The following is a 27843-nucleotide window of genomic DNA, read 5'->3' as shown; positions in this document are numbered from 1 at the left end:
TCCTCGCACCAACGGCTCCCCGGGCCTCTGTAGAAGCAAGCCCCACGCTGTTTTATACTCACAGCTCCAGGTAACTCCTCCTCGCACCAACGGCTCCCCGGGCCTCTGTAGAAGCAAGCCCCGCGCTGTTTTTATACTCACAGCTCCAGGTAACTCCTCCTCGCACCAACGGCTCCCCGGAAGTCTCTGCTCGAACTAAAGCAGTAATGTCTGCATCAAATCTTTTGGAATGTATGAGGTAAACATTCAAACCACGTTCAAAATGTGTAGGAAGGAACTGCAGATGCTGGTTTACACCAGAGATGGACACAAAGTACTGGAGTAACTCAGCGGGACAGGCAGCATCTCTGGAGAGAAGGAATGAATGAGTTTTTGTGTCGAGACACTTTGTGGGTTTGGTGACCCCAGTAGACTATTAAATCTTATCGTGCAATTCGGGCCCTTCTCGGCCCCACTGACCTGGAACTCCTATGAAACTTGCCATAAAACCTCAAGAGCCGAGGACACCTTTTTAGTTTTCCTTTTTAGAATTCCTACACCAATCTGTTTAAAGATCTGGGTGTTGCAAGTCTAGCATTTATATACTGCCTGAAGTCAATCGAACACTCCGCAATTGTTACTAAATCTACTAAATTTGTAAACGTTCTTCTTCCTAACGTGTCTAATCTGATGTGCAACTATTTGGGCGGCACGGTGGGAGCAGCGGTAGAGTTGCTGCCTTACAGCGTCAGACACCCGGGGTCAATCCTGACCGGGGATACTGCCTGTACCTTCTCCCTGTGACAGCGTGGGTTTTCTCCGGGTGCTCCGGTTTCCTCCCGCACTCCACAGACCTACAGGTTTTCTAGGTTAATTGGCTTCAGAAAATGTGTAACTTGTCCCTAGTGCGTAGGGTGGTGCTAGCGTACGGGGTGATCACGGGTCGGTGCGGTCACTGTGGGCCGAAGGGCCTGTTTCCACGCTATATCTCAAAAGTCCAAATCATCTTGTCTTAACTCATCTCATTCCCTTCTCCACCAAACCCTTTGTTAAAGTTAAAGATTGATAACCTGAGGTATAGAACATAGAACAGTACAACACAGGAACAGGCCCTTCGGCTCACAATGCCTGTGCTAAACATGACACCACTGCCAACTCTTATCTGCCTGCACATTATCATTATCCCTCCGTTCCCTGCCTATCCAAAATCCTGTTAAATGCCACTGTTTTATCTGCCTCCACAACCACTGACAACACACTCAAGGTGCACTCTAACCTCTAATATCTTGCTCCACACATGTTTAAACTTTGCCCCACTCTCGTTAAAGCTATGCCCTCTAGTATTCCATCTCTGTCCTGGGAAAAAGGGGCGGGCACGATGGCGCAGCGGTAGAGTTCCTCGCTTACACCGCTTGCAGTGCCAGAGACCCGGGTTCGATCCTGACAACGGGTGCTGTCAGAACAGATTTGTACATTTTCCCATTGACCTGCGTGGGTTTTTTCCGAGATCTTCAGTTTCCTCCCACAATCCAAAGACATGCAGGTTTGTGGGTTAATTAGCTTGGTATAAACGTAAATTGTCCCTAGTGTGTGCGGGGTAGTTTAATGCACGGGTATCGCTGGTTGACATGGACTCGGTGGGCTGAAGGGCCTGATTCTGTGCTGTATCTCTAAACTAAAAAATGTTCTGACTGTCTGGTTAAAGATATGAACACATGGGCTCACTGGTCTTGTTAAACTGAGTTCTTTCAATCTAAAGTCAACTTGACTCAAATACTTGTTGCTGTTAAAATCAATTCTTTATTCAGCTGAGACTAGTCTCTTGAACCTTCCAGCACAGAGCTGATGCTCTGGGGCGGGTCCAGAGAGGAGTAACTTTGATACAAACTCATGGCATTTATATAGGTATTAGACATTTCAGATACAGAGGGTATGACAACTGGTAACCAATCATCTGAGTCCTTTTGGTGATTTACAACATCAGTCACATGATCCCCCTTCCCTGGCCTCATTACAGCCTTCGTTTGCCTGTGCTTTATAATTGTTTTAGAATTATTTTATTTCAACACAGCAAAACCCCAGTAGGCTCTTATGAAAGACCATTCCTCAAAATACAAGATACGTATATAACACAATGATCACACAAGTCATACACACTGTCTATACCAAGAGAAAATATATTTCTATAAATCTAAACAATTTCTAAAGTGTACCTTTCTATTAAGCCAATACATTTCATAATTGGTGTTATTATAATTTTACCCATTTTGAAATACCATTACCTATGTCTTTAAAACATTAATTATATAGGTTTGCTGAATTACAGTTTCTAAGTTCAAAACGGACATTTCCATCTCCCATCCAAAGATCCATGGGTCGTAAATCTGTCAATTTACTTAACATGAGTTTGGTGCCTTTCCTGTTATCGGGAAGTAGGATTTCCAATCTCATGTACCAGGCAGAACACAAGAGACTACGTCTCAGACCATTACGTCAGAATTCCATCTGCTTCAACCTTCTATAAACTACTCCCTCAATCTAATTATTTCTCAAAGCAACTATTCTTTCACTTGCATCTTATTCCTTATCACACATTATAATTGTACACAGCCAAAGCTAACTGCAGTCTATCATCTCTCAGCCTTGAATTCTCTCAAACCTAGCAAAACAAGCCATAACTCTTCACCTTTATGTCACATTCAGAGCTCAAAAATGTGCCATAGAGAGAGCAGATGGCCTAAGAAGAGGCCCCTTATTCAGCTACCCAATCTTCAACACAAAGCCATATCAAATACAATTTCCTCCAGTGCTATAATTGCCCCAAACAATAACCTAAGCTAAGCAGGTTCTGGTTCAGGCCTCCATGTTTTGATTCATCTTTGCCTGTGTGTATGTGTCTGTTTGCACTTTATTTCGGTTCAGGAAAACTTTAAACTTTTCTTTTGCAAATTACCTAGCTTATATAAAAGTCACTATCCAAGCGGTTCTATTTGTATAATATTTCCTCAATAACATTTGGAAAGAAATCTTTGAAATTTTCTCAAAAACATTAAAAACAAAACTGGACCCCCATACGGAATTGATTATTTTCGGAACAGCAGAAGCCTGCCCTGGGCTATCAATATTTCAAAGACGTTTCCTTAATTATGGCCTGATAATGGCGAAAAAACGTATACTTAAATTTTGGAAAAACACATCTGCTCTTAAAATGTGGATTACAAACATGTCTGAGATGCTACATCTTGAAAATATGAGACTTGGCTTAGCAGGAAAATCAGTGCAATTTTCAAAGACATGGATTCCATTCGTTGATTCATTACAAGGATAGTATGGTGCAACACAACTTCGGAATTAAACAGATTTACGGACTGGGTGATGGGTGGGGAGAGAAATGAAGCAGGTATATCAACACTTTTCCATTTTTGTCTTTTTTTTTCTTTACGTTTTTCCTATTTCTTTTACTTACTATTCGACTACATTCATTTGGTAGTTTAGGGGTTCTAATTTACTTCGGAGTCACATGAGTGACTATGTGAAGAGCCTGTCAGTCCGCATGCGCATTATTACGTCAAAGGCATGGCGCCCTGACTGGCTGGCTGGCGCGCAGCTCCAGCGGCGGTCCTTTTAAAAAGACCCCAGGTAAGTGCGAGAGCTTAGTCTGCGGGTGATATTTTGTTCTGTCGTTACAGCTATGAAAAAAGCAAGGGTGAAATCGTGGAAGACAGTAGGGAGACCCGTTTCAGAGGACCGTGGGAGTATGGTCGGCAGTCAGTTTCACGGTCGCAGTCAGCTCAGCCAGCGACTTCAGGCTCGGTGCCCATGGACAACACTTTGCATACCCTGCGGGGGAAAGTAACGTGTAAGTCCAACAGAAGAGTAGACTCGGATGAGTCTGGCAGGGAGGACTCGCCTCCCAGAGCGGGAAGGATGGCTGGATGCATGTCCAGAGTGGAGCATCTTCTGGAGAAGATGCTCCAACAGAGTACGCTCCGTGGTCGGGAGCCGTACCGCAGCGGGTCTCATGGACCCGCAGCAGAGCCTGTTGCAGGGCTGCATGAGGTCTCCCCATCTGAGGATGGTAGTGCAGACGACTCTGGTGTGGAGGAACGCTCGAGGCAGGACCCGTGGGAAGCGGTGGTGCCGAATCTATTATCCAAGTTTGCGGTGCCGTCGCTTGTTGGCGAGCCGCTGAATGAGGAGTTGGCGGCAAGCATCAATTACCTGGTCTCCCGCCAGCTGCAGGAGCAGGCTATATTATAAACTACCTTACAGTTTGGGGAAGACCTCTCTAGGCAGGTTGAAGACCTCGACGAGGAGGCAAAGGCTGTGGGGCTGCTTCGGGCTCCACCAGTGAACAAGCCGGCGTCGTCGTCATCATTTTGTCGGCACCAACCATACCCTTCGCCCAGCCCAAGACCGGCTGGGCAACCAATGAGGTCGGGAAGAAATCCAAGGAAGTCTTTTTTAGGACAAGGTCCGACCCGACCAGCAACGAAGATGCGCGGCTACCGACCACAAGCATCCCAAAACCCCAAACAGCGGGGAAGGAAGTAAACAGGGAAAATCCATCTAACACGGAAGTAGGTGGGTCTGGTTCACAGAGTAACATACCGGGTGTAGATTTATTGCACGTTGGTGGTAGGTTACGGTTTTTTTTGCAAGAGTGGCATTGGATAACTTCTGACTTGTTCATACTACATGGTGTTGAAGGGTTTAAAATAGAGTTTGCTGGCGAGCTGCCACCCACACAGCATGCTCCAAGCTGTTCCTTTCTCCGTTCAAAAAGGGATGATTTGGAAGTTCAGGCTGAAATTGATGCTCTGTGTGAAAAAAGGGTAATTGAGAAAACTAGACATGAGGCACACCAGTTTGCGTCCAATTTTTTCACCAGAGAAAAGAAGGATGGGGGATGCCGCATTATATTGGATTTAACCCAATTAAACAATTTTGTGCAGTGCAAACATTTCAAAATGGAAAGTTTTGTCACAGCCAAACAGTTAATTTCCAAGGGATGTTATATGGCATGCATTGACCTTAAGGATGCTATTATTCAGTTCCTATTCCCAAGGAACCCAGGCAGTACCTGAAGTTTAACTGGATGGGGCAGTTATGACAATTTAAAGCACTGCCTAATGGGTTGTCCTCAGCTCCTAGGCTGTTCGCTAAAATATTAAAACCGGCACTGGTTCTTTTACGAGCACAGAAACATATGGTGATGACATTCTCATCATAGGCAAGACTATGGAATTAGCAATTTCGGCAGTTTCGGCCACTAAGCTTGTGTTTCAAAAGTTGGAATTCCTTATTCATCCAGTAAAATCCAGGTCGACTCCATCCACTATCATGGATTACTTGGGATTTACTATTAACTCCAATCACCTGGTTGTGACTTTACCCGAGGGCAAGAGATTGAAGTTAATAGAGGCCTGCAGCAATATGATTGCACAGCACCTGCCTTCAATTCGTCAAGTGGCAAGTTTAATTGGTAAATTGGTTGCTGCATTTCCAGCATCTAAATATGTAGGTATGTTACAAAACCTACCTGAATCGTCATTGGAAATCTGCCCTCAGCCATGTCGGCGATTTTGGCGCTGTTTGGAGGGGGCGGGTTTTAAACGCGATTTTTACTAGGCTGTACTAATCGCACATGTTCAGCCTAGTAAATCATTAACGAAAAATCGCTGCAAGACCCGGTCGCAAAAGGTATTATTAGTTTTATAGGCCTCGATAATATAGTTCTAATAGTTTTAAAATTACTCTCTGATTCCGCAACCTCTCGCAGCCCCAGGGTTTTATAAAGCAAACAATTAAAGGTATGTACCTTATTTTTACATTAAATGGGGCATATATATAATCCTGTAATTAAAGTTATCTATAGCGAGTGGTTCATTTTGGGCTTTTTATATCCCGCAGTATTTTTCTCGGCATTTGAGGGCACTAATCCAGCGCTATGTCAACGTTCTAAACCAGCGCGTTCACATGAACCCACTAGAAAGCCGATTTAAATGGGCATTTATTTACAGCAATTGAACACTAAATTCCTTCCATTTGGCCTATAAATTAATGTAAATTAGATATAAAAATCATGTTATATTGTGAATTATTTGTAAATAATCTTTGGACACTTAGGCTATTTAAAAATGTTAATCTTTCCTTAAGAAATGGGCGTTTGACTATCCAAGATCACAGCTTTTTTGTAATGTCCATTGAAAATCAATAGGGAACAAGATGCTAATTTCCAAGTATGAAAATGGTCATAACTTTTTTAATACTTGAGATATGAAAGTGAATTTGGTGTCAAATTAAACTTATTGTTATGCTTTATCTGATGGGATAAATTGCAGACTTGATTTTTTAAATCTCAAAATTTTGTAACATTGCTAAAATATGGACCCCTTTATTATCAACAATTGCTAAGAGACAAGGTCACTTAAAAACAATTTGGGCCACTTTGACAGGGCTATGCAATTGTCGGTTGAAGCTATTGATGAGCTCCGGTGGTGGATAGCCAATCTTGGCCATTGTTCGGGCAATATTTCAATTGATAGCCCTTCATTGGTAATAGAATCTGACGCAAGTGCTTTGGGGTGGAGAGCTACTGACACCTATTCCAGCTGTGGTGGCAGATGGGATTTGCATGAACTGTCTTTTCTACAGGTGCATGGGGTTAACTATTTGGTGTTGCTCTCAGCCTTTCATGGGCTGAAAGCTTATTGTATACACAGGCATCATCTGCATGTTCAGTTACAGATAGATAATACCACTGCAGTTGCATATATAAATCACATGGGTGATCACGTCAGTATCCTGTGATAAATTAGCTAACCTCATTTGGCAATGGAGTATTATTCGTAACATTTGGGTTTCAGCTATCTACATACCAGGTAGATTCAACACGGTGGCGGACACCAGGTCACGTAAATTCAATGACAACACAGAATGGGTGTTGAATCATAGAGTATTTAATGACATTGTTTCTAGGTATGGTACACCGGATATGGATTTGTTCGCTTCAAGATTAAACCATCAGCTACCAAAGTATGTTGCATGGGAACCAGTCCCAGGGGCTGTAGCTGTAGACACGTTCTCGCTACACTGGGGAGGAATGCTTTTCTATGCATTCCCCCCATTCTGCCTCGTCACTCGCTGTCTGCAAAAGATTCAGCAGGATTCTGCCTCTGGCATTCTGGTAGTCCCTGACTGCCCCACTCGGCCATGGTACCCTCTCGTTCTGGGCATGGTGGTACAACCTGTATGGAAGGTGCCAAAACACAGGTCTTTATTGACTAACCCCAGTTCGGGGGAAGCACATCCTCTTCATGATCGGCTAAATTTGTTAAATTGCAGGTTTTGAGAAGACCTTTCCTCGGACTGGGACTAGCTGACCGCATAGTGGATTTGCTAACTGCGGCATGGAGAAACAATACACAGAAACAATATGCATTGTACATCAGGAAGTGGGAATTGTTCTGTGCACAGTCAGAGATATTGTATGACAAAGCGCACATCACAGATGTCCTGGAATTTCTTTCTAAATTATTTTATGATGAGAAATTGAGTTGCAGTGCTCTGAATAGTGCCAGGAGTGCGTTGTCATCATACTTGCAGCCAAGCTCCATATACCAGTCGGTGAGATCTCATCCTTTAGTGTGTAAATTCAAGAAAGGGGTTTTCAATTCTAACCCTCCTTGGCCCAGATACACTGAAATTTGGGATGTAGGGATGGTTCTTAATTCACTTCACTCATGGTCCCCACCGTCTTCTCTGTCTCTATTGAGGCTTACACACAAAGTGGTCATGCTGATGGCTTTAGTGTCAGCCCAGAGGGTCCAATCCTTGCAAAAGTTGCGGGTGGATAGGATGCTCACCTCTGATACTGGGTTCACCTTTTTTATTTATGACAACATAAAACAGAGTAGACCGGGGTCCTCGGGACAGAAATTACAATTTATGGCATACCCTGTGGACCCAGAGTTGAGTGTAGTTCGTTACCTCCGACAGTATATGAAAGTTACTAAGGGGCTTAGAGGTTCGGACTTATCATTGTTGATTAGCCATAAGAAGCCACATAAGGGGGTTTCTACCCAGACTATCTCCAGGTGGCTTAAGTTAGTTTTACTTCATGCGGGTGTGGATACTAAAATATTCAAATCTCATTCCACACGGGCTGCAGCGACGTCCGCAGCAAGAAGCATGGATGTTCCATTAGACCAGATTCTGTCATCTGCAGGATGGTCCTCAGCACGCACGTTTCAGGAGTTTTATAATAAACCTTTAATGAAAAGGAGCGTGTTTGCTAGTTCAGTTTTGAGTTCAGTTGTATAGTCCCTCTCGGGTAGAGAGGTGCCAACGATGTTTTGTTTCTATATCAAATTGTTATTGTTTGAATACCATGACTGAACAGTTTCCATTTCTTCTGTTCCATAGTTTCAATTGTCAACTATACAGTGTGTGAGGCATGGACTCTTTTCCACGGCATGGAGTCACAGAGCTTTAAAATCTTCACTTAGTCACTCACGTGACTACGAAGTAAAATAGTAAGATTAAACGGGCTTACCAGTTTGAAGTTTGATCTTTATTTTATGAGGAGTTACGATGAGGGATTACGTGCCCTCCACTCCCAAACCCTTCCTCATAAAGCTAACTGGTATTTCTAGTTTCTTGAATCTTACTATTCTCAGGTCAATCGGTTCCGGTCTGTGACTCCATACCGCTGCCTTGTTGAGGTTGATGCGCATGCGGGCTGACGGGCTCTTCACGTAGTCCCTCATCGTAACTCCTCATAAAATAAAGATCAAACTTCAAACTGGTAAGCTCGTTTAATCTTACTATTCTTACACACTCACTTTCTCTTTCATTTTCCTTCTTTCTTGCTCTTTCTCTCTTTTTCTATTTCATCTTTGCTAAAATTAAAATTGAAGCTGTACAATAAATGTATTATGTCATATGCCGCGGTTTATACTTTTGTACACTGCTTTAATAAAAATATATTTTTTTAAAACAAATTGCATTTCCAAAAAAGCTAAATTGCAGCATTATTGGTTATTCATTTTGGGTCGGCAATAATTCCTGTAATCATTGAAGAGATTACTTTAAGTGCAGTTCATTATAATAAATATAAAATGTAACTGGTGGAACATTTATTATCTAAATTCTCAAACTTAAATTATACATTACATAACAAAATTGTTTGCCATTTAATGCTTGAGTTTGTATTCTGTCAATAAATACAGAAAATTCAGTTCTTCATTTTAAAAAGCATGTTATCAGTTGCAGTTGAAATATGATTGGTTTGATTTATACTAACTGTTTGATAGTAAAGGAGTGCCAGTACCTCAAATGAGATCAGTAAACTTGTTGTCGCATTAATTCTGAAGAAGGGTTTCGGCCCGAAACGTTGCCTATTTCCTTTGCTCCATAGATGCTGCTGCACCCGTTGAGTTTCTACAGCACTTTTGTCTACCTTTGATTTTCCAGCATGTGCAGTTCCTTCTTGAACATGTCTCATTAATACTACTGACATACCACATTTCATTATGTAAGAGGATGATTACTGAATGCACAAAGGGCCCACAGTTGTGTACATCCTGCTCGTTCACTGATACCAGTCCCAACCCCCACCCCCATTCTCCTTATAACTAATTTATTTCACATGTAGTTGCTTGAGCTATTCTTGGGGTTTAACCCCACAACAGTTTGACACCTTGCAGCTCACCAGCCAAATTCAAAAGGTAGAAACCTCAAAATGGCATTTATAGTGACTTCTTCATCTTTGCCAAAGGTATTGCACTGCCAGTGAAATTAAACCTAGATCCTACAGATTCAGATCCATTTTCTTTAATTTGTCAATCATACACTAGTAGGTAGAGTCAGCATTGCAAATAAACAAGCTATTTCACCAAAAATCAGCATCATTAAATTAGATTGTATCCACTGGATTGATGCTAATTAATGTACCTCACAAGTTTGTTTGAAAGTGTTTTTAAAAACATTGAAAATTGCTGTCTATTGTCTCTACAGTCATCAGATTTCTTCATATCAACCACGTTGCATGCTACTTGGAAAATCATGATTTCCTTAGGGGGCTGTCCCACTGTGGCGACCTAATCCGCGAGTTCTGGCAAGTTTGCCCTCAACATACTCGCAGCATGGTCGACACGAGGTCCTAGGAGGTCTTTGTAACTCTCCTTCATGCTCGAGAGTAGTCCCCACGTACTCGAGGCTTCAGCTAGGTCATGGCGTATTTTTCAACATTTTGAAAAATGCCCGCGAGTTTAAAAAAAGGCCGCCATGGAAAAAATCGATAATTTCTTTTACTCGTAGGTTTAGTCGAAGTAGGTCGTAGTAGATTGGCATGTTATTCGTAGGTAATCGAGCGTAGTCGAAGGTAGTCGTAGATAGTCTTCATCATAGTCGAAAGGAGATCAAAGGAGGTCGTCTTCACTCTCCACTATTCTGTGTCCAATTTTCCCGAAGCTAGTTGAAGCTAGTCTTCCAACAGAGTTGAAGGAAGTCTTCTACATAGTCGAAGGAGGTATTCAACAATTTGTGGCATTCCCTGCCAGTGGAGGCCAAATCACTGGATGGATTTAAGAGAGTTAGATAAAGCTCTAGGGTCCAGCACTGCCATTCATTGTGATCATGGCTGATCGGCCCCAATCAATAACCTATGCCTGCCTTCTCCCCATATCCCTTGATTCCACTAGGCCCTAGAGCTCTTTCAGTCTCTGTAAGTAACACTGAACACATTTCTACTAAATTGTGAGTGTGGTTTTACTGACCTTGAGTGCCCTTAATATGGTTTGAAAATGAAAATGCGGTTGGTTCGAAATAAAGCACAGCAAATGGTTGTTGGTGGTGGTTGGTTCGAAATAAAGCACAGCAAACGGTTGGTGGTGGTTGGTTCGAAATAAAGCACTGCAAATGGTTGTTGGTGGTGGTTGGTTCGAAATAAAGCACAGCAAATGGTTGTTGGTGGTGGTTGGTTTGAAATGAAGCACAGCATTAAAAGTCTAAACTTGACAACTTCCTGTTTGCACTGTATATTGGTTTTAGATAAAACGCTACCACTTATGCAAATGAATTTTGCCCATCTTACTCAGACCCCCTCCGCTCATCAGGTGCAGAGGACTCTTCCCATCAATGAAAAATAAAAGTGTTATTAGTGTTTAAAAAATGTTGAGAATCTCTCTCCTGTCAATCATGCCATGAAGGCCACGCCCCTTCCGGTGGGAGGGTGGAAGGATTATAAAACCCGGAAGTGTGGATGTGGCTCAGTCTCTGCAAGATGGGGGAGGGAGAGGTCACAACTCTGTCTGAGCTGTGAATCAACTGAACACACTGAATGTTTACTGAACTGTGAGTGTGGTATTTTCTGGTGTTTGTGGTTTCATTTAGTAAGTAAGTAACTAATTTTTATTTATATAGCACTTTTAAATCAAATCACGTTGAAGCCAAAGTGCTTTACAGAGAAGAAATTAGATTTCCATACATCCATATCAAATAAAAAATAAAAATGTCACAGTACACTAGAATTCAACATGAATCGTCCCCCCGCAGCAGAATAACCAAAAAGTCCAGTTCTCCTCCTCCTCACAGTTCACCGAAGGTCGGGGCCTATTTGTGGCCTCCGCAGCCAGTCCGATGTTTTCAGGCCCTCTTGCCGGGAAGATGGAACTCCGGCGTCGGGTGAAACACTCCTCAGCGGCTTGGAAATGTTTGAAGCGGCCGCTCCCTCCCCGGAGTCTGCGGCGCCCGTAGTCCTCGGGCCGCGCTGGTTGGAGCTCAGACTCTGGCGATCTCGGACGCCAGGCTCCGCGGTGCTTTAAATCCAGCACCGACCCCCTGCGGCTGTACGCCCGCAGCCACAGCTCCGCGATGTTAGAGTCGGCGGTCACCGCACTCCGGAGCTTACAGCACGGTGACCCGGTAAGGCATTGCCCGCTCCGTGTTGGTGTCCCAGCACTGTGCCGCCACCGAAGCTGTGGTCCCGGCAGGAAACGCCGCTCCAGTTCGATGGTAGGCCGCACGGAGAGTACGAAGATGCGATTCGGAGGAAAACCGCATCTCTAACCAGGTATGACTGGGATTAATACAGTTCCCACACCCCCCACATAAAAAGATTAGACCTACAAAATAAAAGTTTTAGACACTAAAAAGGGTGAAAAGATGGACTGCAGGCAGGCGCCCTACAAATGGCGCCCACTCCTGCACATCCGCCATTTATGGTGGTTTTATGGTTTCACCCTGCTTGAAATGGTATGAAACTGCATTTGAATGTGGTGGCCTTGCACCCTGCATGAAATGGTATAAAACTGCATTTGAATTTGGTGGCCTTGCACCCTGCTTGGTGGCATGAAACTGCACTTGAATTTGGTGGACTTGGACCCTGCTTGAAGTGGTATGAAACTGTACTTGAGTTAGGTGTACTTGCACCCTGCTTGAAGTGGCATGAAACTGCACTTGAATTTGCTGGCCTTGCACCCTGCTTGAAGTGGTCGGAAACTGCACTTGAATTTGGTGGCCTTGCACCCTGCTTGAAATGGAATTTCAAGGAATAGCCGTGAGTCAACTGCCAGCCCACCAGCCGTGTACCTTCTACCTGGTGGCAGCAGAGAGATGAGTGATGAGTGTGTGGCCAGGATGGTGTGGGCCCTTGATGATGCTGGCAACCTTTTTGAGGCAGTAACTGCGATAGATCCCCTCGATGGTACGGAGGTCACAGCCGATGATAGACTGGGCAGTGTTTACAACTTTTTGCAGCCTTTTCCGCTCCTGGGCGCTCAGGTTGCCGTACCAAGCCACGATGCAACCGTTCAGCATGCTCTCTACTGTGCATCTGTAGAAGTTCAAGAGAGTCCTCCTTGACATACTGACTCTCTGTAATCTTCTCAGGAAGTAGAGGTGCTGATGTGCTTTCTTTATGATTGCATCAGTGTTCTGGGACCAGGAGAGATCTTTGGAAATATGCACGCCCTTGAATTTGAAGTTCTTGACCATTTCCAGTTGATATAAACGGGACTGTGGGTCCCCATCCTACCGCTTCCGAAGTCCACAATCAGTTCCTTGGTTTTGCTGGTGTTGAGAGCCAGGTTATTGTGCTGGCACCATTTGGTCAATCGGTCGATCTCACTTCTATATTCTGACTCGTCCCACAACAGTGGTGTCGTCGTCGAACTTGATGATGGAGTTCGCACTATGTCCGGCTATACAGTCATGAGTATAGAGTATAGAGTGAGTAAAGCAGGGGGCTGAGCACGCAGCCTTGAGGTGCTCCCGTGCTGATTGTTATCGAGGATGACACATTTCCACCAATACGGACAGACTAGTCTGTGAATGAGGAAGTCGAGGATACAATTGCAGAGGGATGCACAGAGACCCAGTTCTGCGAGTTTGGTAATCAGCTTGGAGGGGATGATTGTGTTAAATGCCGAGCTGTAATCAATGAATCACAGCCTGACATATGAGTTTTTGTTGTCCAAGTGGTCCAGAGCGGAGAGGAGAGCCAGCGAGATCGCATCCACCGTTGATCTGTTGTGGCAGTAAGCGAACTGCAGTGTGTCCGGGTTTTTGTCGAGGTATGAGTTGATTTGCGCCATGATCAGCCTCTCAAAGCACTTCATCACAAACGTTAGTGCCACTGGTCGATAGTCATTGAGATACGTCACCTTGCTCTTCTTGGGCACTGGTATAATTGATGCCCTGAGGTGGGAACCTCAGACCTCAGAAATGAGAGGTTGAAAATGTCCGTAAAAACTCCAGCCAGTTGGTCCGCACAGGTTTTTAAAACTCGCCCGGGTATACCATCAGGTCCAGGTGCTTTCCGAGGGTTCACCCCTCTGAAGGATCTTCTGATGTCAGCCTCTGTGACTGTGACCAAAATACCATCACGGCGAATATCAGTTATCAACTGAGCAATTTCTTCCCCTCTTTTGTTGCTACTATCTTCAAACTGGAGAAATCTTTCTTGAAGAGCATACTGTACCTTACCCCCTATCTGCTTCTGATAGTTTAAGGGCCTGTCCCACGAGCATGCGACCTACGTGCGGCAAGCGCGACCAAACCGGAAGCGGGGGCCGCGCGGAGGTCGAGTGATCCCCGTACAGGGCTGATCCCACCAGCATGCACCTGCAGGCGGCGAGTGCGACCAAACCGGAAGCGGGGGCCGCGTGGAGGTCGAGTGAATGGCGTGAAGTTTGCGCATGACGTACGGCGTCAAGATGCTGCGTACGGTGTAAAGATGCTACGTATGGCGTTGAGAAGCTGCGGATGCCTGTCGAGGGAATTGTTGAACACGTTTCAGTTTTTCGGAGCCCCGCGTGATGTCGGGACCAGCTCCGCACAACTCCATACGGCTCCGGCGATCAAAGTGGGACCGGCCCTGCGAGGCCGAACAGCTCGAGCGACCACGTTAGGTCGCACTTGCCGCATGGAGTCGCATGCTCGTGGGACAGGCCCTTAACTTACCAAGAAGTCACACTACTCCCAATAGGCTATATTGTGACACCTTGCCTTGTTTTTATTAGCTGCTCAATTAGCCAATTTAGATGTTCCAACCAATCCACTGGTTACCTTTAAATTAACCTGCCTCTCAGGTTAACTGCCTACAGTTGCCTTCACCAATCGCTGCTCACCTTTTAAATTCTCCAGCACCTTTCTGAGACAAAGTGCATTGACAGATACTACAGTTTTGTCCAAATTTATACAGATGCATCAAAAGATTCAGTAGATAAAGTAGGAGTAGCATTTATTGTACCAGAATTACACATCAAAGTAGGGAAGAGGATCAATAATGAGGTCTCAATATACACAGGTGAAATGATTGCAATACTGTTAGCAGTACAGTGGGTCGAGGATACCAGGCCTTTAAGGACAGTTATTTGTTCAGATTCAAGTTTAGCAATAAAGAGTTTACAGCACAGTCATTCAGACAATAGACCAGACATTTTGATAGAAATACAACAAACACTATTCAGAATTCAAATGATGGGGCTTGCAGTCATATTTTTATGGGTACCAGCACACATTGGCATTAGAGGAAACGAAATGGCAGATAAGGTAGCAAAAGAGGTAACAAAAAGAAGTAAGATTGATTTAACTATTAACATAGGTAAAACTGAAATCAAAGACATTATTAAGCAAAGACTGAAGGAAAGATGGCAAAAGCAATGGGAGGAAGAACGGAAAGGACGGTGGTTCTACAGAGTCCAGAGGAAAGTGGGAAAGATGAGATGTGCAGGAAAGAACAGAGAAGAGGAGACAGTGATTTCAAGAATTAGATTTGGACACACTGGTCTGAACAGTACACTTTTTGTAATGGGCAAGCATAATACAGGCAGATGTGAATACTGTGGGCAAGAGGAAACGATAGAGCATGTCATTGTACATTGTGAGAGGTATGAGGAGGAGAGAGAACGGATGAGTGAGCAGTTCAGAAAAGAAGGAGTACAATTTGATTTGGTAGATATTTTGCAAGGGAGTTCAAATAAGTGCTATCAAATCCTGATGCTTTTTCTTAGGGTAACCAATTTGTTCGGAAGGATATAGGTTATTAGAATATGTAATGGTGTTGTTTGATCCACACTCCATGCCAGTTGGTGGCGGTAATGCACCAAAAAAGTTGTTTGCCAACCGCCAAAAAACACTATATAGAAGAAGAAGAATGAGACAAAGTGAAAAGTTAGCACGACTTATCTTTTAAATTCTGCTGCTCTTCTCCCACCTCTCAGTTTAACTGCCTTCACTAATTGCCACTCACTTTTTAAATTCTCCCTTTTAGATATCTCACCATTTAAATAAATAAAAAAACATTGCAATCCTTAAGAACATACAACAATTTGGTGCTGTACACAAATTTTAATATTATACTTGCAAATCATATCAATAACAGTGTAAACAAACTCAACCTTCTACTCAGCACTAATCCTCATCGAATACCAAGGTTGAGTCATTTTCTTCAATTTTATTTGCTACTAGACCAAGTGCAGACCCGTTGGGTCTGTTCCCCCAATGTGCGGTTGTGGGGGGGGGGGGGGGGCGGGGTGAGGGGGCGGCAGCATGCGGCGTCACACACACTAACTATCCCCCACACTCACGCTAATTACCCCCTTGATATTATATTAATATTATTAATTTGCTCCTTTTACCCCATAACCACCCTATCTACTGACGCATAGCCCCCAACTTGCAGTCACACCTAGAGCGGGGCGGGGGGTAGAGAGTGTGGGCAGAGAGAGAAGGGACAGACAGAGAGAGAGAGACAGAGACACAGAGAGAGGGGCAAGAGGGATAGGGTGTGGAGAGGAAGATAAGAGGGTGGGTGAGGGGGGAAAGGTGAGGAGGAGGGGAGGAGAGAGAGGGTGAGAGTGAGGGGGAGAGAGAGGGGGGTGCTGAGAGGGGGTGAGGTGGGGAGCAGGGAGGAGGAGGGAGGGTGGAGGGAAGAGGGTAGGGGGGTGTGTGGAGGGGGAGGGGTTTTAGGGGAGGGAGGGGGGTAGGGGGGTGTGGGGGGGGAGGGGGTTTAGGGGAGGAATGGTGGGGGGGGGGGAGAGTGGGAGAGAGAGCGGGAGGAGGGGGGAAGGAGGAGGGGGGGGGGGAGGAGGAGGAGAAGGAGGGGGGGGAGGGGGGGGGGAGGAGGAGAGGGAGAGAACCTAAAAAACACATTTTTAGAACCAAAAAAGACACATTCTGCAAGCATTGTAGAACCAAAAGAGACACTTTTTGCAAACATTTTAGAACCAATATAAACACTTTTTGCAAACATTTTAGAACCAATAGACACATTCTGCAAGCATTTTAGAACCACTAAGGACACTTACATTTGAGTAGACATGTGTTCAGTGTTATTCACAGCTCAAGAGAAACGTGACCCTCTGCCTTCCTCCAGCTTGCAGACACTGATTGAGGCACACCACTTCCTGGTTTTATAGTCCCTCCCCCCTGCCGCCAGCAGGGGCAGCAGAGAGAATGGGGAATTTTGTAAAATCATTAATATCTCTGTCATTTTTCATCGACGGGAAAAATCCTCGGCACACATACGGCGGAGGGGGGCTCTGAGCAAGGTGGCCAAAAATGACGGCCGTAGGTGGCGGCGTTCTCTCGGAAATCGCAGCACAGATGGCCAAAACCGGTCAAGAACAGACTTTTAGTAATATAGATATACTGTTTAGTAAATTGCTTGCATTTGATTCCGCTGGTTGTCTTCTATCCCCAGGTGTTCAGATACAAGTCATAAATCTATTATGTGGTACTTTTTTATTTTAAGTTTATGGCCAACAAGTCTACTATATTAGACTTGACTATGCTTTGTGACTTTTTCAAGCAATTCATTATTGGCATAGAATAAACTAACTTTTGAAATAAGTGCTATTATTTGTTACATTATCAGTGGTAATGCATTCTCTTACAATTTTACTTCGGAGTCACGTGAGTGACTACGTGAAGAACCCACCCAGCGCGCAGGCGCGGCATTACGTCAGCAGTGCAACAGCGGCAGCAGCTGGAGCCAGGCTCTCCAGCTGCAGCATAAAGACGAGACCTCAGGTAAGTGCCTTTTTTGTTTCAGAGTCGCGCTAGAGAGAATAATGGCCTCTCGCAAGCGACCAGCCAGGAGGACTGCCTGCCCTACTCCACCCGAGGACGGGTCCATAGCGGGACGGCAGCCTCTCGCAGCGGAGGAGCTTTTTCAACGCTCCCGCTCACCCGACACCGAGCCGCCCCCAGTGCTGCAAATCTCAACGCCCCGCACAGGGAGGAAGGCGACACAGAAAACCGACCGGCCGGTGTCCTCCGATGATTCGGAGGAACGGGAACACTCTCCCCCACCGAAAAGGGGAGACGTTCGGATGAGCTGCATGAGGCAGCTCCTCGAACGTATGATTAATGAGGAGATGCGGCATCTCCCAGGAGGACGGGCTTTGGCCTCCTCCTCTCCACACCCTTCTGTACCCTCTATATTCGAGGGCAGTAAGGGAGGCCAGGACTGGGCTGGCCTATCCCAAGGGCAGGCGGAGGATATCGTCAGCATGCCGGGCGTGCCGGAAGAAGAGCTACTGGGTGTAGTGGGCCGATATGCGGCACCACCAACAACTGGGATGGTGTTGCCACCCAGAATGGCGGCAACTATAAACAGGCTGTCCAACAACCCGCTGCAGGACAAGGCTGTCCAGCAGGCCCTTGACAACTACATCGCGCCCGAAAATTGCGAGGCGCTGAGGGTCAAGACGGTAAATGGGCAGATCTGGAACCAGCTGGGGCAGCACATAAGGGCTCAGGAGGTAAAAATGCAGCGAGTCCTGAAGCTACACTCAGCAGCCGTCACCGCCTTTGCTCGGTCAGTTGGGGAGGAAGACCTGACCATACCCCAGCAAGATGCCCTCGCACTGATGTGCGGCACCACGTACGAGCTAAACAACCTACGGCGGGACAACATCAGGCCTGCCCTCAACCCAACATATGCGGGCCTCTGTAAAGCTCCAGCGCCCGAACGACAGGCGCTGCTATTTGGTGCGGATCTGGCCAAAAGGCTCAAGGAGTTGGAAGAGGCGGCAAAACCAGTAGGCCTCATGAGGGCAGGGCCAGGACCGAGCAGGGCGAAGACACCCAGTTGGCCGCACGCCTCGGCAGCCACCAGCAGATACCGAGCTGGTGAAAGCCTGGTGACCGCCTCCCACTACCCCCAGTGCTCTTTTTTAGAGCGGGGCCCAGGGCGGAGCCGTGGGAAGATGCGCCGCCCCACCGCAGCACCAACACGGACAACCTTGGGCCAGACCCACCGGAAACGACCCCACAAGTGAACATGGAGGTAGGTGGGTCTGGTTCCTGTCAACATACACAGACAAAAGGTGTAGTATTAACAGGGGGACGTTTGAGGTTCTTCAAGCATGTTTGGTGCTCCCTTACTAACAATCAGTTTATACTCAACAGTATTAGTGGATACAAGATTGAATTCAAACCAGGCGTAGAACCGCCAGTTCAGCACATGCCCCAAAGGGTGTTCCTTCCCTCGGCAGTTGAGAAGGTAGAAGGACAAGCTGAACTTGATCGGCTCGTGGCTAAAGGCATCATAGAAATGACCACACACGAGCCGCAAGAATTTGTATCAAATATTTTTCTCAAAACTAAAAAAGATGGTGGATGTCGCATTATTATTGACCTGACATCACTTAATCAGTCTGTTGAGTATCAACATTTCAAAATGGAGACATTTGTCACTGCCAGACAACTGATCTCCAAGGGATACTACATGGCAAGCATAGATATCAAAGATGCTTACTATTTGGTACCCATTCATAAAGATTACTTTAAATATCTGAAATTTATCTGGAGGGGCCAGCTATGGCAGTACCGAGCTTTGCCCAATGGTTTAACGACAGCTCCCAGACTATTTACGAAAATTCTTAAAGTGGCCATGAAGAAATTGAGAGAATTAAAACATTTAGTAGTGGCCTATCTGGACGATGTTCTCATATTAGGAAGAACACGGGATCAAGCTGTCGCAGGAGTGTTAGCCACTAAACAACTCCTTGAAACTTTGGGTTTTATCCTCCACCCAGATAAATCAATATTGGAGCCTACTACTAACATGGATTACTTAGGCTTCACTATTGACACGATTCACATGACTGTCACTCTGCCCAGAAACAAAACAGTTTCACTCATTGAAGCTTGTAGCCATTTAATTGCCACACCGCAACCTAGAATACGGCATGTAGCAAGAGTTATTGGCTCTATAGTAGCAGCATTTCCGGCTGCCCAACATGGGCCCTTGCATTATCAAAATCTCCAAAGAGCAAGGACTCATGCATTACGCCTTCATAGGGGGCATTATGATCGCAAAATGGATTTACCCGCTGAAGCCAAATTAGAACTTCAGTGGTGGGTTGACAATATTTGGCACAGTCACAGTCCTATCACCGTAACCAATCCTAACATAACCATTGCAACGGATGCCAGTGCTTTAGGCTGGGGAGCTACTAACTCCAAAGACAGCACAGGTGGCAGATGGACTAATTCAGAGGCATCGCTACTACACTCACTGGGCATTAACTTTTTGGAAATGCTCGCCGCCTTTTATGGGCTAAAAGCATATGCATCTGGTATGCGACACGTGCATGTTAGAATTATGATCGACAACACTACGGCAGTATCTTATATCCAGCACATGGGTGGCATTAAATCAGTATCATGCGACAAATTAACTGCTATAATCTGGCAATGGTGTGTCGAGAGACATATTTGGCTATCAGCTGCCTATTTACCAGGCAAGCTAAATTTAGTGGCGGACACCAGGTCACGAAAATTCAACGACAACATCGAATGGATGTTGGACCCAAAATCATTTGCTAAAATTATCAAGCAATATGGTACGCCAGATATAGATTTGTTTGCGTCTAGGTTAAATCACCAACTACCCATGTATGTGGCTTGGGAACCAGACCCAGAGGCAGCAGCGGTAGATGCCTTCACGCTGGACTGGGGAAATTTCTTTTTCTATGCTTTCCCTCCCTTCTGCCTCATCAGTCGGGTACTCCAGAAAATTCAGGCAGACTCAGCCTCTGGCATTCTGGTCGTGCCCGACTGGCCTACCCAACCATGGTTCCCAATGTTCCACGACATGGTGGTAGAGACACCAATGGTCCTTCAACACCACCCCCAATTATTGACTCACCCGGTAACTGGCATTAGCCATCCATGCCACCAAAAATTGAAACTCCTGGTTTCCAGATTTTGAACAGGCCTTACCGGGGATTGGGGTTATCAGACAGAACAATCACCACCATGTCGGCATCCCTGCGAGTTTCCACCAAGAAACAGTACCTGACCTTCATCAGGAAATGGGAACAGTACTGTCTGGACGCAGGGACATCCTACACGACGACTTCGATCTCGGATGTGCTGGAGTTCCTGGCCCACCTGCACCATGATCTCAAGATGAGCTACAGTGCCATCAACACGGCTCGGAGCGCACTGTCCGCATATCTAATGCCGATAGAACAGCATAGTGTGGGATCCCACCCTCTAGTCATCAGACTCCTTAAGGGGATCTTTAATACCAAACCCCCTACACCTAGATACACTCACATGTGGGATGTGAGTGTAGTTCTCACACACCTTCGAGGTTGGCCTCCGGTGGGATCCCTGAGCCTGGAACAGGCCACTTACAAAACCCTCATGCTCATGGCGCTTGTCTCAGCTCAAAGGGTCCAGTCGCTCCATCAGCTTAATCTAAACTACATGGTGACCACCCCAGATGCCATTACTTTCACTATGCCGGGGTTGGTAAAACAAAGTAGACCAGGTACATCAAACTCCCCGATGATCTTCCGGGCTTACCCTCCAGAACCTAGGCTGTGTGTGGTGACCCACCTTCAACATTATCTAGACACTACCCAAACGCTAAGAGGGAGAGAGAAAGCCTTATGGGTTAGCCACAGGAAGCCTTTTGGACGGGTAACCAGCCAAACATTATCCAGATGGTTGAAACAGGTCCTCAGCATGGCAGGGATTAACACTAATGTTTTTAAATCCCATTCAACCAGGGCAGCGTCCACCTCAGCGGCGGATAGGATGCAGGTTCCCCTCGACCACATCCTCAGGGCAGCGGGATGGTCAAGGGAATCGACATTCCAACGATTTTACAACAAACCGCTGATGGAACAGGACGTCTTTGCGGATACTGTTTTACAAACCGCAAAGTTATGATTTAAAGCCCATGGGAGCTATTTTGTTTTTGTTATAGTTAATAAATATTTCTTTTATAACTAAACAAACTTGTTGGTCTCTAGCTACCACTTCCTCCCTCGATGACCTTTCGGCAGTGAGTGATATAACTGTTACACGGTTTGAAATCACAGACCTTTGAAGTCTTCACGTAGTCACTCACGTGACTCCGAAGTAAAATAGTAAGATTAAACGAGTACTTACCAGTACGAAGTTTGATCTGTATTTTATGAGGAGTTACGATGAGGGATTACGTGCCCTCCGCTCCCACCCTCATTATATAGATCAAATTCGGACTAATGTCTCGTTGGTCTTCACTATCTTTACTTCAACTAGTGTCTATCTGTGATTCCACACCGCTGCTTGGAAGTATGCCGCGCCTGCGCGCTGGGTGGGTTCTTCACGTAATCCCTCATCGTAACTCCTCATAAAATACAGATCAAACTTCGTACTGGTAAGTACTCGTTTAATCTTACTATTAAAACGCTTTGTTAAAGTACCCTGAATTATTTCAATAGATATAACCTATCTTTGCCTCCTAATTATTTTGCTTTAAAATTCATATTAAAATCAATAGGTTGGGATGTTGCACTATTCAAGAAGTAATTTTCCAAAGAGACCAGTAGATCCTAAACTAGCACCATCCCATCTGGAATTTCTGACAATACCAGTTTTGCACAGTTAAATTTGATCCTAATTTTAGATCAACGTTAGATCAGTGATTGAGTTCCTGTTCAATTTTTTTTAAATAGTTCTTGCTTGATATTTCAAATTGGTTAAATCAATGTTCCCTATTTCTATGGAAATCTTAAAATTATGCTGAAATTTGCGTGAATGCCCATAAAATATTGCATCGTGACTGGATAATGTGTGTTTTTGTCATTGCCGGTTCCTAAAATGTGTTTTTATTTCACAAAATGGTTGCAGATCATGAGCTGCGAGTTCAGTTTAGTCAGCTTTTTTTTTTTAATAATCACGTACAGTTCTAATTAATTTTTTGTTTTGTTTGTATTCACTGCAGATATAGCTGTTAAGTGGATTTATCATGATAGCAACAGGAGGGCTTCTTCGAATTGCAGCCAGGAGACAGGATTCCTCTCGATCCTCTAATCGTATTAATAAAAGAAAAAAGAAGGTAAAAAAGAAATGCAAAAATGATGTGGTGGTGGTCAAAGGCAAATTAAAGCTGTTTTCTGTTTCGGGATTAATTGCTGCATTTGGGATCCTGGTTCTGTTGGTTGGGATTGCAATGGCAATGATGGGCTACTGGCCAATGGACAGTGACATTTTTAAGACGATCACAATACAATCTTACAATACTACTAACAGCACAAAGTTGGAGGCGACAACATTGGAGGTTATTTCTAAATTTTTAGCAAGCTACTTGCATTCTGAAAAACTGAAGGTTTTAGGACCCCTAATAATGGGAATTGGAATATTTTTGTTTATCTGTGCCAACGCAGTTCTTCATGAAAACAGAGATAAGAAGACTAAGGTCATTAATCTACGAGACATCTATTCTACAGTTATAGATGCACACAATTTGAGGACAAAGGATTCTGGCCCATTTAATGGTTTTGTCAACTATGTGCAGACCAAAAGCATGGATAATCTCAAGTCTCCTGATTCCTTTTGTGCAGCAATGCTAGCCAAAAGTACCTGGCAGACACCCAGTGGCAATACCGCAAAGGCAACGGATCCAAAAGAAAATGCAGTTAAAAAGCACTGCGATTCTGGAATAAACTTGCAGCAACAAATCTCCAAAGAAAGAAAGACATTATCAGATACTGTGTACAGTATTTGCAGAGACAGAATCGGGATGAATGACAGGACCCAAATGCCTAAAATGTGTGGCACAAAGTCAATTGTCCCTTCCTCCATTAATGCATTCACACTGCCTGTCATCAAACTGAACAACTGTGTTTTAGAAGAGGGTTATGCAAGAAGTGGAAAAAATGGGAACAAAACACAACCTTCAGAAAAATGTAATGAAACATTGCAAGAATTTGAGAGCGATGCCTCTGAACAGATTGGAACAACCAAATGCATTTCGGCAGCTGTAATCATAAGCAGTGATCACCTTGAAGGTAATGTTCAGGACACAGAGACTTCGAATACCTCATGGTTAAATAATAACCAATTAATGTCTGACAAAAACTCTCACAATTCCTCTTCCAAAGTGAGACGGGTTTCTCCTGCTCCCTTTCAGAGAGAATTTGGATCCAATATTTCCCTCCACAGTTTGCCATCTCACCCTGAACTTCTGAATCATGATGACTATCCTTCTCCATCCACGTTGCCGAGTGAAGAGATACATCCAAGTTGCGCAGATTTAGATTACGCCAATAGTAAGGGCTACGCAATATTAGGTGAAAGCGGTTCTTTTACGTCTGCTCACTTACTACCAGAAGCCATAAACCAATCCAATGATTGTACAGAGTGTCCTAATAAAGACAACACTGAAGAAAACATAAAATCAAGTCATGAACCAAGTGTGGACAAACCTCAGCAATGTGTGCAAAGAGAGTACACAAAGAAAGAGAAATTGCTCATGATTTCTGGTTCACATTGTACCCTAAAAATAAACAACGATGAATTTGATAATATTTAGTAATAATATATTCATGAATTGTTGGATTCAGATATAGAAGATACAATGAAATTGGTAGCAAATGAAGTGAGAGAATGTCACTTACATGTAGTTATTGATTACTATGAATGTCAGTCAAGTTCCAAAGACTCATAGTTTATTGTTCTGGAGCTAACTATCCAGTTTCTTTAGTTGCTTCCAATTGTAAATGCCTCAGCCATTAGTTGGCAATTTTTCATCTCAGTTAAGCACATCATAGGAGTTTCAATACATTTAATTATTTGTAAACCGTTTATGTACATTGAAAATTCTGCCATACTTGGTTTATGTATTTACAGTTTTGAACCATCAGGGTAAACAGATTAACTTGTACTGAATCAATATTCTGATATATTAAAGGATTTACAGAGACTCTTTGTACAAGCATGTAATGCACTAAACTCCGTAAATGTTGTATTGAAACTTCTTCAGTGTATCATTTCAAGGTTACAGCTAAGAAACAATGCACTTTTGTAGTAATTAAGAAATCTAATTAGCTAATAGTTCTTATTTCTGTAAACTTGAATTCTGTACAAGGCCTTGTTTCAAGATTCTTTAAAGCTGTAGCCTGTCATTTGGATCTCAGAATTATCTTTTTATCAATGGCACACTTTAAGCAGGTTAATAATTGTTTGTTTCAAATAGTTATCTGTTTTCAATTGAAAATGGGATGGCTGGTCTTTTACATAGAAGAGTGACAATATTGTATATCCTCACATGTTAGTACTAAAAGGATGAAAAGTGGGAAGCTACAGAACATTGACAAGAGTTAAACCAGCTGCAGGGAAAATATTATAAAAAACATAATTTAGATGGTAACACACATATTAAGATACCTTAGAGAGCTTGTTAAAGAGAATGTTGTTGTATTAATATAATTGTAACTTAAAAATAGATGCTTCAATATAAAAGATGTCCAGAGTGATTTTTCATAAAGATTTGCTGAAAATGTCTGACAAAAAAAAGAATACATTTGGTTGATCGGAATTCTATAAATTAAGAGCCTCGAGGACTATTTACAGAGTGCAAAAGAAAGGGAGAATATCAGTATCTCCCTTAGGCCCCCACTGCCCCCGTTGACACTGACCTCACTCACCGAGGATGATATCAGAAGATCCTTAATGAAAGTGAACTCTCAAAAAGCCTCTGACCGCATTCTTAAAGCCTACATAGACCCACCGATTGGCTGGAATTTGTGCAGACATCTTCAACCTCTCACTAGGAAGGTCTGTGGTCCTATCTGCTTTAAAAGGCTTTAGAATTATCTGCTATAATACTGGTGCCCAAGATGAGAAAGGTGACATGCATCTGTTGTGATGAAGTGCTTTGAGAGATTGGATATGACGCATTTCAACTCCTGCCTTAGTAAGGACTTGGACCCATTACAATTCGCCTACCGCCACAATAAATCAAAGCAGGTTGTGACCTCACTGGCTCTCCACTCTGCTCTTAGCCACTTGGGCAATAAGAACACGTGTCAGGCTCCTGTCATAGACTACAACTCAGCATTCAATACCAACAGCCCCACTAAACTCCGGGAACGAGGTCTCTGCTTGTCCCTATGCAATTAGACCCTCAACTTCTTCATCGGCAGACTTCAGTCAGTACAAATTAGCAACAACACTTTCTCTTTGATGGCCACCAGCAAAGGCACATCTCAAGGCTGTGTGCTCGGTCCCCTGCTTTACTCACTCTACATCCATGATTAGCCAGATACAGCTCCAATGCTAACTTTAAATTTGCCAACAATACATTGCTAGACTAAAGAGCTGATGCCATAAACTATTTTTACCAAAGGATATTTATTATCTCTTGGGATACTTTTGCCAGTGAACATGGTACATTTTGGGGATACTATAATTCATTTAAGATATGGCTTGAGCAGGAGTTTTGTTTCTCATTTCTCACATAATAGTTTTGTTTCTCATTTAACATCATTGTTAGTCTATTTAAGAAAGATCTGCTTGAGTTTTCCTGTTTAAACTAGAGTTTTTGGATATTGTTCACTTATTTTTTTCAATGAGCTAAGTAAATCTCCCTCATTATTTTAGCATTTTTAAGTAAGTCCTTGGACAAAGACCATGAAAATGATAATACAATTTACTGATTTGAATGATGGAAGACTGCATCTTCATTAGTTATCTTTTGTGTTCCAAATGTTAATACAAAGTGCATATCCTATATGTAAAAAGATCATTTTTGTATTAAAAAGAATGACATTTCTAAACTTAAAGATGCTCTTTTAATGAGAACACTAATATTTCACAATACCATGCATATGTGTACACTTGGCTTTTCAAAGATAACCAAACTGTGTCCAATGAACAGGAACCACAGAGTGTTCTCAATGACCAGTCTGCCCGAAATGCACCATAATTAGAATCCATAAGGGGAAATCTTTGTTTCTTTTCCAGAAAAACACAAAAATACTGGTTTGTTAAGAATTACAGTGGAATATGGGAGTTAATATAAAGTACTGTTGGATCAGAAATATCGTTGAATCTAAAGAGTGGAAAGAAACAATCACAAGCATCTGAAGGCTCATGTCCCTAAAAAAAAATGTTTGACCTACATAACAGATGGTGTGTAGAAACAGTGCAGGAGATCCAACAACCAGTTACGTAACCACAATATGCACAGATTCATATACACTGCTGAAACCAGCAATGGCCCAAGAAAACCCCTATTTGGAAGAACTTATCGGGGGTTATGAGACGGAGAGCATCACTGAAAAGAGCATGTCAAATATCTCAACCAAGCACTGCCTTTGATGCGAGTCCCCCGACTCTATCCCACAGTCTGCAATCTACTACAATTTCCCTGTGCTTCTGCTGGGCAAATGGTTAAAAAAGGCCATCCAACAGCTGAGAAACAATAGGCCTTTGGAGCAGATGAAATGCCTGCAGATGCACCAAAATAGCATGGAGAAATACCTCTGGCATAAATGTTCCACATCTGGGAAGAGAAGAACATGTGCAGGGTACTAGAAATGTCATAATGCATATCTTCATGGTATATCCAATCACAGAATGTGCAGATGTTTCTCCCCATTACCTGACACAGGAAAGGTCAGCAGAAGGATCCATCTCAACAGCATCTTCCCTGATGCGTTTCTTCTAGGGTCTCCATGGGAATTCTGCCCTTTGAGACCTACAATGCAGATGTAAAAAGAACATTAAAACAGACTAAAGTACAGATGTGTCTGTGCGACGTGACCATCCGAGGGAGACAGTCCATGGGGGTGGGGGACACTCAGCCGGTTCAGAGCCGCTATAGCTCTGGGGATGAAGCAGTTCCTGAGTCTGGAGGTGCGGGCGTAGAAGGCCTTGTAACGTCTGCCGGAAGGTAGGAGTTCGAACAGTCCATTACAAGGGTGTGAGGAGTCTTTATGGGTGCTGACGGCCTTCCTGAGGCACCATGTGTGGTAGATGCCCTCCAAGGCTGGTAGTGGTCTCCCAATAATCTTCTGCGCTCTGTGGACGACGTGCTGAAGAGCTCTCCTCTCCACCTCCGTGCAG

At 44.0% G+C, this 27843-nt stretch overlaps 1 protein-coding gene across 2 annotated transcripts in view; it reads left to right on the top strand.

The window, feature by feature from the left end:
* Positions 1 to 26750, top strand: part of LOC129696172 (transmembrane protein 200A-like) — a 42346-nt gene extending 15596 nt beyond the window's left edge. For both annotated transcript variants that reach the window (XM_055633742.1, XM_055633741.1), the window contains exon 2: positions 22718 to 26750. In XM_055633742.1, the coding sequence (XP_055489717.1) occupies positions 22742 to 24307 (1566 nt within the window). In that variant the 5' untranslated portion in view covers positions 22718 to 22741 and the 3' untranslated portion in view covers positions 24308 to 26750. The remainder of the gene's footprint in view (positions 1 to 22717) is intronic.
* The last annotated feature ends 1093 nt before the right edge of the window (positions 26751 to 27843 follow it).

Source organism: Leucoraja erinacea, chromosome 4, assembly GCF_028641065.1.
Source record: "Leucoraja erinacea ecotype New England chromosome 4, Leri_hhj_1, whole genome shotgun sequence".
Lineage (NCBI taxonomy): Eukaryota > Metazoa > Chordata > Chondrichthyes > Rajiformes > Rajidae > Leucoraja > Leucoraja erinaceus.
This window is presented reverse-complemented; position numbering and strand designations above follow the sequence as displayed.